The 11,410-nt window shown below is 41.9% G+C and overlaps 1 protein-coding gene across 2 annotated transcripts in view; it reads left to right on the top strand.

The window, feature by feature from the left end:
* The window catches only part of LRRIQ3 (leucine rich repeats and IQ motif containing 3), a 44,728-nt gene extending 33,861 nt beyond the window's left edge, over window positions 1-10,867 (top strand). Inside the window, exons 7-8 of one of the 2 annotated variants that reach the window (XM_077333334.1) lie at window positions 632-1,355; window positions 9,607-10,863. In XM_077333334.1, the coding sequence (XP_077189449.1) occupies window positions 632-1,355; window positions 9,607-9,805 (923 nt within the window). In that variant the 3' untranslated portion in view covers window positions 9,806-10,863. Of the gene's footprint in view, window positions 1-631; window positions 1,356-9,606 lie in introns of both variants that reach the window. The other variant, XM_077333335.1, reaches the window with a different exon arrangement.
* The last annotated feature ends 543 nt before the right edge of the window (window positions 10,868-11,410 follow it).

Below are 11,410 nucleotides of genomic sequence, written 5' to 3' on the forward strand. Positions count from 1 at the left end.
AAAAGTGGTATATTCTCTCTGAATGCTATTTTATATTTATGTTTTTAAAATACAGGATAGTTTAAAAACTATGTTATCAAATATAGGAAGAATAAAGTGAACAGTGTGCAAATTGCATCTCAGAAAACAGAAATTAAATGTAATGCACTTATTTTAGTTATTGTTGGATTCAGTCACTGACTTGCATCGGAAGTAGTACTTCCAACTCACCCACCACATCTGCCCCTCAGATTTACTTTCTGATCTACTGAACAAAATGACCAATTATGAAAGAAGTGGGCTTTGTAGCTTTAATCTGTCATCAGATACAGGGTAAAAACGCGGGGTAAATAATCTTACACAGTTGATGGATATGTTGGGGAAAGTGCAAGTAACTTAATGCCAAGGCTAGCTGAGCAAAACGTAGTCTTGTGGCTCTTTAGTCATAGAATCATTGAAGTTTAGAATTGGAAGGAGCCAAATAAGCCATCTAATCCAACCCCCTGCTCAGTATAGGATAAGCTTAAAGCATCCATGTGGAGCAGACTGACCTCAAGTACACTATTCTATGCTGTTACCATCATAATGTAAAAGTGAATAAATAAAGCATTTGAGAGAATATTAACTGTAACATTTTACTATTGTATGTTAGATTTCCTGGATCGGAAACAAATTAAAACAGAAGGTGAAAAGGAGATGGCAAATCAGTTTAAGCTTTCAATATCTAAAACACCTCTCTATTCCAAGACTGTTGAACTGCAAGATTATCGAGAGAGAGAGAAGTACATTTTTGATAATGTGTATGACTTGCACTTTTTTAAGAAACCACTTCCAGAAATTAAGCCCATGCATGATCCAGGTAGCATTGAGAAGAGGGCCTTTGTTAGAGCGTATGGATCTATAAGGCTTCGCCCTTTGTGTGCTATTGATAAAGCATACTGGGAGAATCAGAAATTGGACAGTTTGCTTAGAAAAGAGCGAGAAGTTATGCAGATGCAGATTTCTCAAAATGCAGCAAAAGACTACACATATCAGTTAACTGAGAAAAGAATAGAGGATCTTCAGAAGAAATATGAACAGGAAAAGTTTGTAGTGCGTGATTTTTTGAAAGAACAGCAAGAGGAAAGAGCAACATTAATTAGAAAAATCAGACGAAAGTATGTTAAATTTTTAGAAAACAAAGAGACAAAGACAGTAGAACGTAGATTTATTCACGGCTTCAGTACTCAGCATACATCTTTAACTAAAGGCTTATTGAGACTTGATGGCTGGAGGGGTCACCGGGAATCCATAGATAAAAAAAAGATTATTGTTAAAAGCACTGTAGAAGAACATAAACAGTGGAAAGACATATTTGCACATTTTCAACAACAGAGGTATGTAGCTTTCTTCATTATTCACTGTTGTAGATGTAGATACAAACGCAAGACAGACCTATTATGCCTGAGTATTTCCCCTTGCATGTCTGTCAGGTTTTCTTTGTCATTCTGGTCACTGTTTCCCCGCATTTTTTCAGAGTGTTTTTGCGCCGATTTCCCCCTTGTTTCACTTCCACTCCAAAGGTAATTCAGAAACTTACAGATTCCTTTGAATGTCCCCTCCCCCTGTCCTTTTACCATCACTGAAAGGTCATTCCCTTGCTAACACTGAAGTCATTTGGCCCACTGTATCTTCCTCCTACTGGGATGTGTATAAGCTCCATTTTCCTCTTGTTGAATTTTGGAGAAGCAGAGAAAGGCCGATAGTTGCTATCTGTTTTGTCCTCAGCTGTTGGCCTGGCAGAAGAACACTGTTTTACAGACCCTTCGCTAGTTCCCTCAGGGCCCAAATGTCAGTTGGTAGCTCATTCTACCAGGTGGGAGCCAGGACTGAAAAAGCCTTTGCTCTGGTCAAGGCCAGGGATCACCAATATATTTATATTTGTAGATCATCCAGTGAACATACTGGGAAAGGCAGTCCTGTAGGTATGCAGTGCCCAGACTATGTAAGGCCTACAGGGAACTACTTCTTTAAAATAAAAAGGCCCAAATTGGCTCAGAATAGCACCGTGGGAAAAGAAAGGCTTCTGTGGGGGAGTTATTTTTTTTACTAATTTTGCTGTTCCATGTGGAGTATCTGTGCACAAGAGCAGCAAAATAAGTAAATTATACCCCACATATGGTTTTCACTCAAAAAATCTTCTGGCAGGGAGGCAGGCAGGAGCCTTTCGTCCCCTCATGGTGAGAGCCATCTTGGTGTTGTGGTTATGAGTGGCACCCTCTAATCTGGAGAACTGAGTTTGATTTCCCAGTTCTCCACATGCATCCAGCTGGGTGACTTTGAGCCAGTCACAGTTCTCAGCCCCACCTACTTTACAGGGTGTCTGTTGTGGGGAGAGGAAGTGTAGGTATTGTAAGCTGCTTCCAGACTCCTTCAAGTAATAAAAAGCAGGGTACAGAAAACATTTATTAATAATAGAATTATAAGGGAAGTGAGCTCCAGGTTCATCTAGTCCAAGCCCCTGCAGAATGCAGCAAACTGACAACTACCTGCCCACTCACAGATTCCCCCCCCCAAAAAAATCCCTGGTCAGTCTGGCCTAGAATAAATAAGAAATGTTGATGTTGCTGTTGTTGTTGTTATGAGCCCATTTGTTTATTTTTGCTGTGTAGCTTCATGAACTATTGTGAGAACAAGTATAAACAAGTGAAAAAAGGGTAACATATTTTGTCTCACCATAAGCAGAAGCCGAGTGGATTGGTTATTTGGGGGCTAGTTCAGTGGCCTGATTCTCAGTATTGTTTCATTTCTGATTGGGACTACTGCCCTGCTCACCAGATGATACCTTCAGAATTCGTGGGAGAAGTTCTCAGAACTTCATTATACATATTGAATATGGACATGACTGTTGCACAATACTGGAGTGAACAGCATCTGGGAAAGTGGTTAAAAGTTGTTTTCTCCTCACATGATTTTTTTAAGTTACAGCTCCTATATTTCCCCCCATATAAATCATTGGAAGTCATTCTTAAAGACCAAAAAATCTAGTGAGAATCCAACTATCACGTGTATGTGGAACACACACCTGCTGTGGGACTCCATGGTCCTGGCCCCCTCCCTCTCATGCACGCACAGACACACACACTACTTCCCCCCTCCTCTTGCCTCTCCCACCTACCTCTCCCACCTGGTTCCCCCCCTCTCAGACACACCCCCTACTCTTTTCCCTTCCTTACCTGTCGTAGCAGGAGTTCGGCATCCCTCAGAGCCCTGCTGGAGGCGTCCACACGTCTCCCAGCTTTCTAGTTCTGCCCCACTGCTGCCAAGAATGCTCCAAGACCCAGGGCTGGGCCTTGGACCTCTTGGACATCTCCCATGTGCGTTTGCGCCGGCGGCCCTGCTTCCCTTCCCCCCCCCCCAAAAAAAAGAAGCTTGCCGGACTGCAAGCTAATCGGCCACTTTGGCGGCCGATATGCTTGTGGCCTGGAAAGTTTCTCACTGCGGGGGGGGGGGGGGAGTGGGAGCCACGACCCGTTGCCGGGGCCTTCATGGCCCGGTGCCGGGGCATTCATGGAACCGGGCCACAGCCCGGTGGTTGGGGACCACTGGCCTAGAAGATGGAGCTCTTCCATCAGGCATTTAGTTGGGGCCAATTAACATCTGGACGGCTTGATTAACACCTTTGGACTCCCTGTATGTGGATATCCACCCTGGAAACTGGAAATCGAGATGTACTGAGAGTGCCACACAGTGAGTAGGTTTGTTTTATTGTGATTTTAATTGCTGTTGTATATATTTTATATAACAATGTTGTAAGCTGCCACTAGCTGGCATTGCCGGGAAGAGCAGGGTATAAATCAATCAATCAATATATTATGGCTGAAGGTGTAGCATTATGATAAGAGTTATTGTTGGTAGGGCAAAGATTAGCTTTTTCCCCAATGGTGATGAGCCCAGTGATGGGAAAAGGCATTTTATCCCACTTTAATAGTGTCTGTACATTTCACTTTCTTCTAGAGGCATCAGTGAGTCATTAATATTTTCTCTGATTAGTCATTGTTCTAGTTTTAGACTATAATGGATAAGCTAGACAGTGAAAAAGTTCCTTTTATAGTACTGTGCACATCTAATAGGAGAGTACCACTATGGACTGATCATTGTTACTGCTCGCAGATTTATTTATATTTTGACTTACATACCGCTGCTCTCAAAGACTTGTGGCGGTTTACAATAAAAGAATAAAATATCAAGAATAAAACCACCCAGCCCACAAGTTACTCAAACAAGAGCTATTGCATGCTCAATCAATGACTATCCCAGAAAGATGAAAACACTGCAGGAGCTCTAAGAAGCCTATTTGGATGAACAGAGAACTTCAAGAGGAACTAAGAAAGAAAAAGAAAATGATCAAGAAATGGAGGGAAGGACAGAGCTCTAAAGAAGAGTACCTACAGGTTACTAGGCACCGTAGATCAATCATCAGATAGGCCAAAGCTGAGAGTGAGCTAAGATTGGCCAGGGAAGCCCATTGTAACAAGAAAAGATTTTTCAGTTATGTGAGGAGCAAACGTAAAGTAAAGGAGGCAATAGGCCCACTGTTGGGTGCGGATGGACAAACTCTAACGGAGGATGCAGAGAAAGCAGAAAGGCTTAGTGCCTATTTTACATCTGTTTTTTCCCAAAGGTCAAAGGGTTTAGGCCCATCTAGAGATGGCAATAGCCAAGAGATAGTGTCTGGGTGGCAGGTTAACATGGATAGAGAGGTTGTTGAGAGACATTTAGCTGCACTGGATGAGTTCAAATCCCCTGGTCTGGATGAAATGCACCCGAGAGTACTGAAAGAACTTTCCAGAGAACTTGCACAGCCCTTGTCCATCATCTTCGGAACCTCTTTAAGAACTGGAGACGTCCCGGAGGATTGGAAGAGAGCAAACATTATTCCGATCTTCAAAAAAGGGAGGAAGGATGACCCGGGAAACTACAGACCAGTGAGTCTGACCTCTGTTGTGGGTAAGATAATGGAGCAGATATTAAAGGGAGCGATCTGCAAACATCTGAAGGACAATTTGGTGATCCAAGGAAGTCAGCATGGATTTGTCTCCAGCAGGTCCTGCCAGACCAACCTGGTTTCCTTTTTTGACCAAGTAACAAGTTTGCTGGATTGGGGAAATTCGGTTGATGTCATTTACTTGGATTTTAGTAAAGGTTTTGACAAGGTTCCCCATGATGTTCTGATGGATAAGTTGAAGGACTGCAATCTGAATTTTCAGATAGTTAAGTTGATAGGGACTTGGTTAGAGAACTGCACTCAAAGAGTTGTTGTCAATGGTGTTTCATCAGACTGGAGAGAAGTGAGTAGCGGGGTACCTCAGGGCTCGGTGCTTGGCCCGGTACTTTTTAACATATTTATTAATGATCTAGATGAGGTGGTGGAGGGACTACTCATCAAGTTTGCAGATGACACCAAATTGGGAGGGCTGGCAAATACTCCGGATGATAGAGACAGAGTTCAACGAGATGTGAACACAATGGAAAAATGGGCAAATGAGAACAAGATGCAATTTAATAAATATAAGTGTAAAGTTCTGCATCTGGGTCAGAAAAATGAAAAGCATGCCTACTGGATGGGGGATACACTTCTAGGTAATACTGTGTGTGGACGAGACCTTGGGGTACTTGTGGATTGTAAACTAAACATGAGCAGGCAGTGTGATGCAGCGGTAAAAAAGGCGAATGGCATTTTGGGCTGTATCAACAGGGGCATCACATCAAGATCACAAGATGTCATAGTCCCATTGTATACGGCACTGGTCAGACCACACCTGGAGTACTGTGTGCAGTTCTGGAGGCCTCACTTCAAGAAGGACGTAGATAAAATTGAAAAGGTACAGAGGAGAGCGACGAAGATGATCTGGGGCCAAGGGACCAAGCCCTATGAAGATAGGTTGAGGGACTTGAGAATGTTCAGCCTAGAGAAAAGGAGGTTGAGAGGGGACATGATAGCCCTCTTTAAGTATTTGAAAGGTTGTCACTTGGAGAAGGGCAGGATGCTGTTTCCGTTGGCTGCAGAGGAGAGGACACGCAGTAATGGGTTTAAACTTCAAGTACAACGATATAGGCTAGATATCAGGAAAAAATTTTTCACAGTCAGAGTAGTTCAGCAGTGGAATAGGCTGCCTAAGGAGGTGGTGAGCTCCCCCTCACTGGCAGTCTTCAAGCAAAGGTTGGATACACACTTTTCCTGGATGCTTTAGGATGCTTAGGGCTGATCCTGCGATGAGCAGGGGGTTGGAATAGATGGCCTGTATGGCCCCTTCCAACTCTGTGATTCTGTGAAGTTCCCAATACATTAAAAGATGGCAGTTCTATGATATCTCTTCTCCCTTGTCCAGCAGCAGTCAGAGTTCTTTCCTTAGGAGTGAGTGTCTTGTTCTAATTCTAGGGGATCCACTGATGATAACTTCGGGACCTCAGCCCAGACTCAACCATACACCTGGCGGAAGAGCTTCGTCTTACAGGCCCTGCAGAAAGCTGATAACTCCAGCAGGGCCCTTAGCTTCTCCGGGAACTCATTCCACCAGGCTGAGGCCAGGTGAATGTCCCGGGGGCCCAAGATGACCAGCTCATTCATACCCATATAATGGAGTGCCCTGTGGGGGGCATAGGCAGACAAGCAGTCCCGCAGATATGTAGGGCCCAAGCCGTGTATAGCCTTAAAGGTTAAAACCAATACCTTAAACTTGATCCAGAAACAGACTGGTAACCAGTGCAGAAGACGAAGCACTCGCTGAATGTGGGCCCATCAAGATGTCCCAGTGAGGACCCTTGGGTCAAAGCTAAGGATAGGCCCGTGTAGAGCAAATTACAGTAGTCTAGCCTGGAAGTGACCATTGCATGGATCACTAGCCAGATGATCCAGAGGACAGGTAGGACACTAGTAGCTGTTCTCGGTGCAGATGAAAAAATGCCATGCGGGCTTCCTGTGTGACTTGAGCCTCCATGGAGAGGGAGGCATCGAAGATCAAATTCCTAGCGGTTGGTGCAGGTGTCAATTGCACCCATTCCAGGCATGGGAGGCATGCTTACTGGTCCCACCCTCATCTCCCCAGCCACAGGACCTCCATCTTGGAGGGGTTGAGTTTCAGGTGGCTCTGCCTGAGCCATCCAGCCACTGATATCAAACATCTGGCAAATGTTTCCAGGGGGAGTCCAGACGACACCGCAGGCCTTGAACACAAAAGTTAGGGTTTGGTCACTAATATATTTCACCAAGAAGGCAGGGAAGGAAGGCAGGGAAGGAAGGAAGGAAGGAAGGAAGGAAGGAAGGAAGGAAGGAAGGAAGGAAGGAAGGAAGGAAGGAAAGAAAGAAAGAAAGAAAGAAAGAAAGAAAGAAAGAAAGAAAGAAAGAAAGAAAGAAAGAAAGAAAGAAAGAAAGAAAGAAAGTCATCCATACTTAAATTGGCTTCACATTTTACCCAGAAGGAAGAAGCTTGAATGATTTGTATTTTAATTTTCAACTTTTCATAATATGGGATTTGGATCTCTCAGGTCTTCCCTTGCCAGCCCTGTGAACTAGTTGAACAAGAATGAAGATACATCAGTTGGACCTTTTCCACACGAGGCATTTGCCCTGCCTCACTGCTCATTTGGTAGTGGGGCAAATTCCTGGTTTCACATGATGTCATTGCTGGGCCAGGGCTGTCCCAGACCTGATCAAATTCAGGTCCTCATTTTCCCCACAGCAAGGGAATACAGATAATTCCACATTTGCTATTTTGCCCTGGGCACTGATGGAGCCTTTGTTGTGCTAGGGCTGTGGGAAAGGGACAAGTTGGGTCATTCTGGCGTGGCTCCTCTCCTCCCAGAACCATTACTATAGAAAGGACAAAAAAAATCTTTGCTGTATCTGAGGCATATTATTATTATTATTATTATTATTATTATTATTATTAATAATAATAATAATAATAATAATAATAATAATAATAATAATAATAATAATAATATCCTGCCTCCCCCCGGAGGCTCGAGGCGGGTTACATAAAACCAATCTCCTAAAACCAGTACAATAAGAACAATAAAATATGGTACCCCACAAAACCCAATCCTTAACTATTATTATTATTTTAAAAAATTATTTTTAAGAATGGGGTATTGTGTTGTAAGGCAATACTCTGTTCTTAAAAATCAAAACTGTCCCATGCCACCCTGAGTTTGGTGGAAATTTGCCGCCTTGGCTACCTTGTCCGAAGGCACAAATCCAGGGTGGACCGGGTGCAAGGGGGGAAATTCTCCCCTGTCTGGACCCAGGAGATGCGGGGCAACCTGCCCCAACCCAAACATGTGATGGCAGCCCCGCATGGCAGCACCAGTGCGGAATATGACCCAGTGTCTTTGCAATTCATGAAACACACACAATTGTACTCTGAAAGTAGTAGAATAGAGTTGCTCCATGTTTTTGCTTTTTTTTAGTTTCATGTTAGGCATGCAAGTATCCAATAGTCCAACCTCCCCCCCTTCCCGCCAATTAAAACTTCTGCTTCCAATTTAATAACATTTCTACTTCTGTATCTTGTCACAATAAAATCTTAGCATACTAAATGGGCCCATTTACACCTGAATAATCACATTGTCTGTAAATTATAATATTAGTGATATCTGAGCAACTCTTTTGTTTTCAGCAGGTTTTCAGTAAGTGGTCTTTTGGTGAGCTAGCATCTTTCTCCACTTCCCCTTCATTTTCCCCCTTCTCTAATGTTGTGAAAAGTGGACAGTAGTTAGTCTTTCCACTTGCTTGTAGTATTTTTTACAAAAAGAGGAAGGTTAATATGTGATCCTGCCTGCATTTTTTGCTTCTGTTGGGAAAGGAAGTTAATGGAACACTGACACAATGTGTCAAACTAAAAATGCAGGATAAATCATAAAGGTGGATTTAATTAACCAAATACTATTGTTTTATGTTTGCATGATTGAGTACAATTTAATATTGGAGTTAAATGGATAAATGAAATATTAACTGTAGTCATGATCAGAAATATTTTCTTATTCAGGATATTTCAGCTGTATTGAAGCCAAAAGGAATATGTATTCTTATATAATTTTTCTATTTACATGTTTACAGTAAGGGGCACTCAGTATACAACAAGAATTATATTTAGAGTTTCTATATCATCAGCCACTCCCTCCCTCTCTCAACTTTGAATCTGCTTTCTAAACATTAATTTTACAAAGCAGTTTAGCATATGAAATTGAAATTTGCTGCAAAACTTCTAATTGTTCCCTGAAATCCAACTACCTGTGTTAGGCAGATATGCCTGCCCCCCTGGGCAGTGGGGGGAGGGAGCAGGAGGACTTTGGACAGTAATACCTCATGTTGGCTATTCCTGAAGCATACTGTGCCACCATCAATGGACCCAACTCCTGTTGTGGTATGAAGCATTGAAATAGGCTGGGTTGCTGTGGAAATATGTCAAAACAAATAGGCCATTTGGAAAATTTCCCCATTTACATTGTTGCATAAAACCAGCATTACTATATGTATGTTACCAAAACCTTCATATTTCTGAGTGACAGGAATATTGTGTTTGAATAATAGTTTGAAAGAATGTATGGAATTGATGAAAGATCGATTTCTCCCTTTTTCTTCAGGCAAAGCATGTTACAAATTAAAGGTCATGCTGAAAAAATGTTTAGAAAATATGTGATTGAAGAAAAGGCTAAGGAGAGATCCATACAAGCCAAGACAAAAGCTGCAACTGTAAAGAAACCTAGAGAAAAAGTAATGTACAGCTTGCCAATAACTGGCAGTTCTGGCCATGCAGTGCCTATAGAAGAGATTGATGGTTAAGCTGGTAATGTACAATTTGGGAAGTGTACATAAACCCAACTGTGATTTATTATTTGAATTCTAATGATAAAAACTTGATTGTCTTTTAATTTTATAATCTAATTCTGCTAGCATTGATTTTGTAATATACCTCTGATGAGGGAGAATGGATAATCTGAACCATTTCAGTATTTACCTGGGAATAAAGAAGAAAACAAAATGATCCAGTGTTCTGATTGTTAGCAAATGTTGACTTTTAAGCAGCAAACATTTATAAGAATAGATACAATTACCTCTCTTGTTGTTGTTAGGTGTGAAGTCGTGACCGATCCATCGCGACCCCATGGACAATGATCCTACAGGCCTTAGTTAACTTTAAAATGTAATTATTCAATGCCACATAAAATCATGGCAGAAAAATTCACTGGTGCTAATGTATCAAAGTAGCACAAGTGCAATTAAAAATGTTCGCAACACATCTTTCAGACAGGACTACTGGAGCTTTGCATCAGTGATTCCTCAGTCACTGTATATACAACAATGCCATAAGCCATTAGCTCTAGATAGAATGTGTTTTCAGTTGCACTCTGGCTATGCTTAATGCAATCATTTGGTCCCAGCTGCTAACTTTCATTAACATGCTGTGTACTTTGATTAGTTTCATTAGCTGCTTTCCTATGTGTAATTAATTATGCTTCTAGTTGATTCTGCTTTAATTCTTTGTATATATATTTCTCCATGTGTATTGAGAGCAGGAAGACAAGACATACAGTTGCAAGGAAAGGTGTCAGGCCTTATCTTCCCCCCTTTAAGCTGACTAAAGGAAAATCCTAAACTGAACAATTTAATGATGTCTTTTATCATTCTGTATATGTGGCTTCTATTATTTATTTATTTACAAAATGTGTATTGGGTTATCTGCCTCATCTGGCAACCCATGATGGTAACAAATTCAAAACATGCATAGTGAAAGCATGTCTTAAAACCATTAATACCAAACCAGAAACACAGAATTAAAACAAAACCAAGTGAAAATAGACACACAAAAATATTAAAGCAACTATAAAAACATAGGGTAGGAAGGAAGGATCATTTGGGCAAGCCAGACAAAACCTAACTATCTTTACATGCTGGTGAAAGATGGCAATAGAAGGGGACAGGTGAGTTGTGGGGGGAAGAAAATTATGATGACTGGGTTGCCATCCACTTGATTTCAGAAGGTGGGACACCAAAAGCAGAGCCTAGAAGATGTCTGTAGTAGTCAGGAAGGTTCATGAGAGAATAAGTGGTCCTTCAGTTTCCAAACACTTTTCATAGGCTGCCCCATTTACTGTGCACTGCAGTAACCTAAACTAGATATAAAAATGTCATGTGCCACAATGGCCAGATCTTTTCTGCGCAGAAAGGCCATTGCTGGCTAACCAGTTGAAACTGGTAAAAGGCCCTCCTTGTCACCTGCTTATCCAGCAGTAAGCCTGGGTAGAGCATCCCAAACTATGGACTTACTCCTTCAAAGGAAGTGCAATCCCATCCAGAATGAGTGATACCTTAAAACCTTGGTCAGACCTCCTGGTCATTAGTAGTACCTCCTTCTTGTTGGGATAAATCTTCAGTTTATCAGCTTGC

The sequence above is a fragment of the Paroedura picta genome, chromosome 4, assembly GCF_049243985.1.
Source record: "Paroedura picta isolate Pp20150507F chromosome 4, Ppicta_v3.0, whole genome shotgun sequence".
In the NCBI taxonomy this organism is placed as follows: domain Eukaryota; kingdom Metazoa; phylum Chordata; class Lepidosauria; order Squamata; family Gekkonidae; genus Paroedura; species Paroedura picta.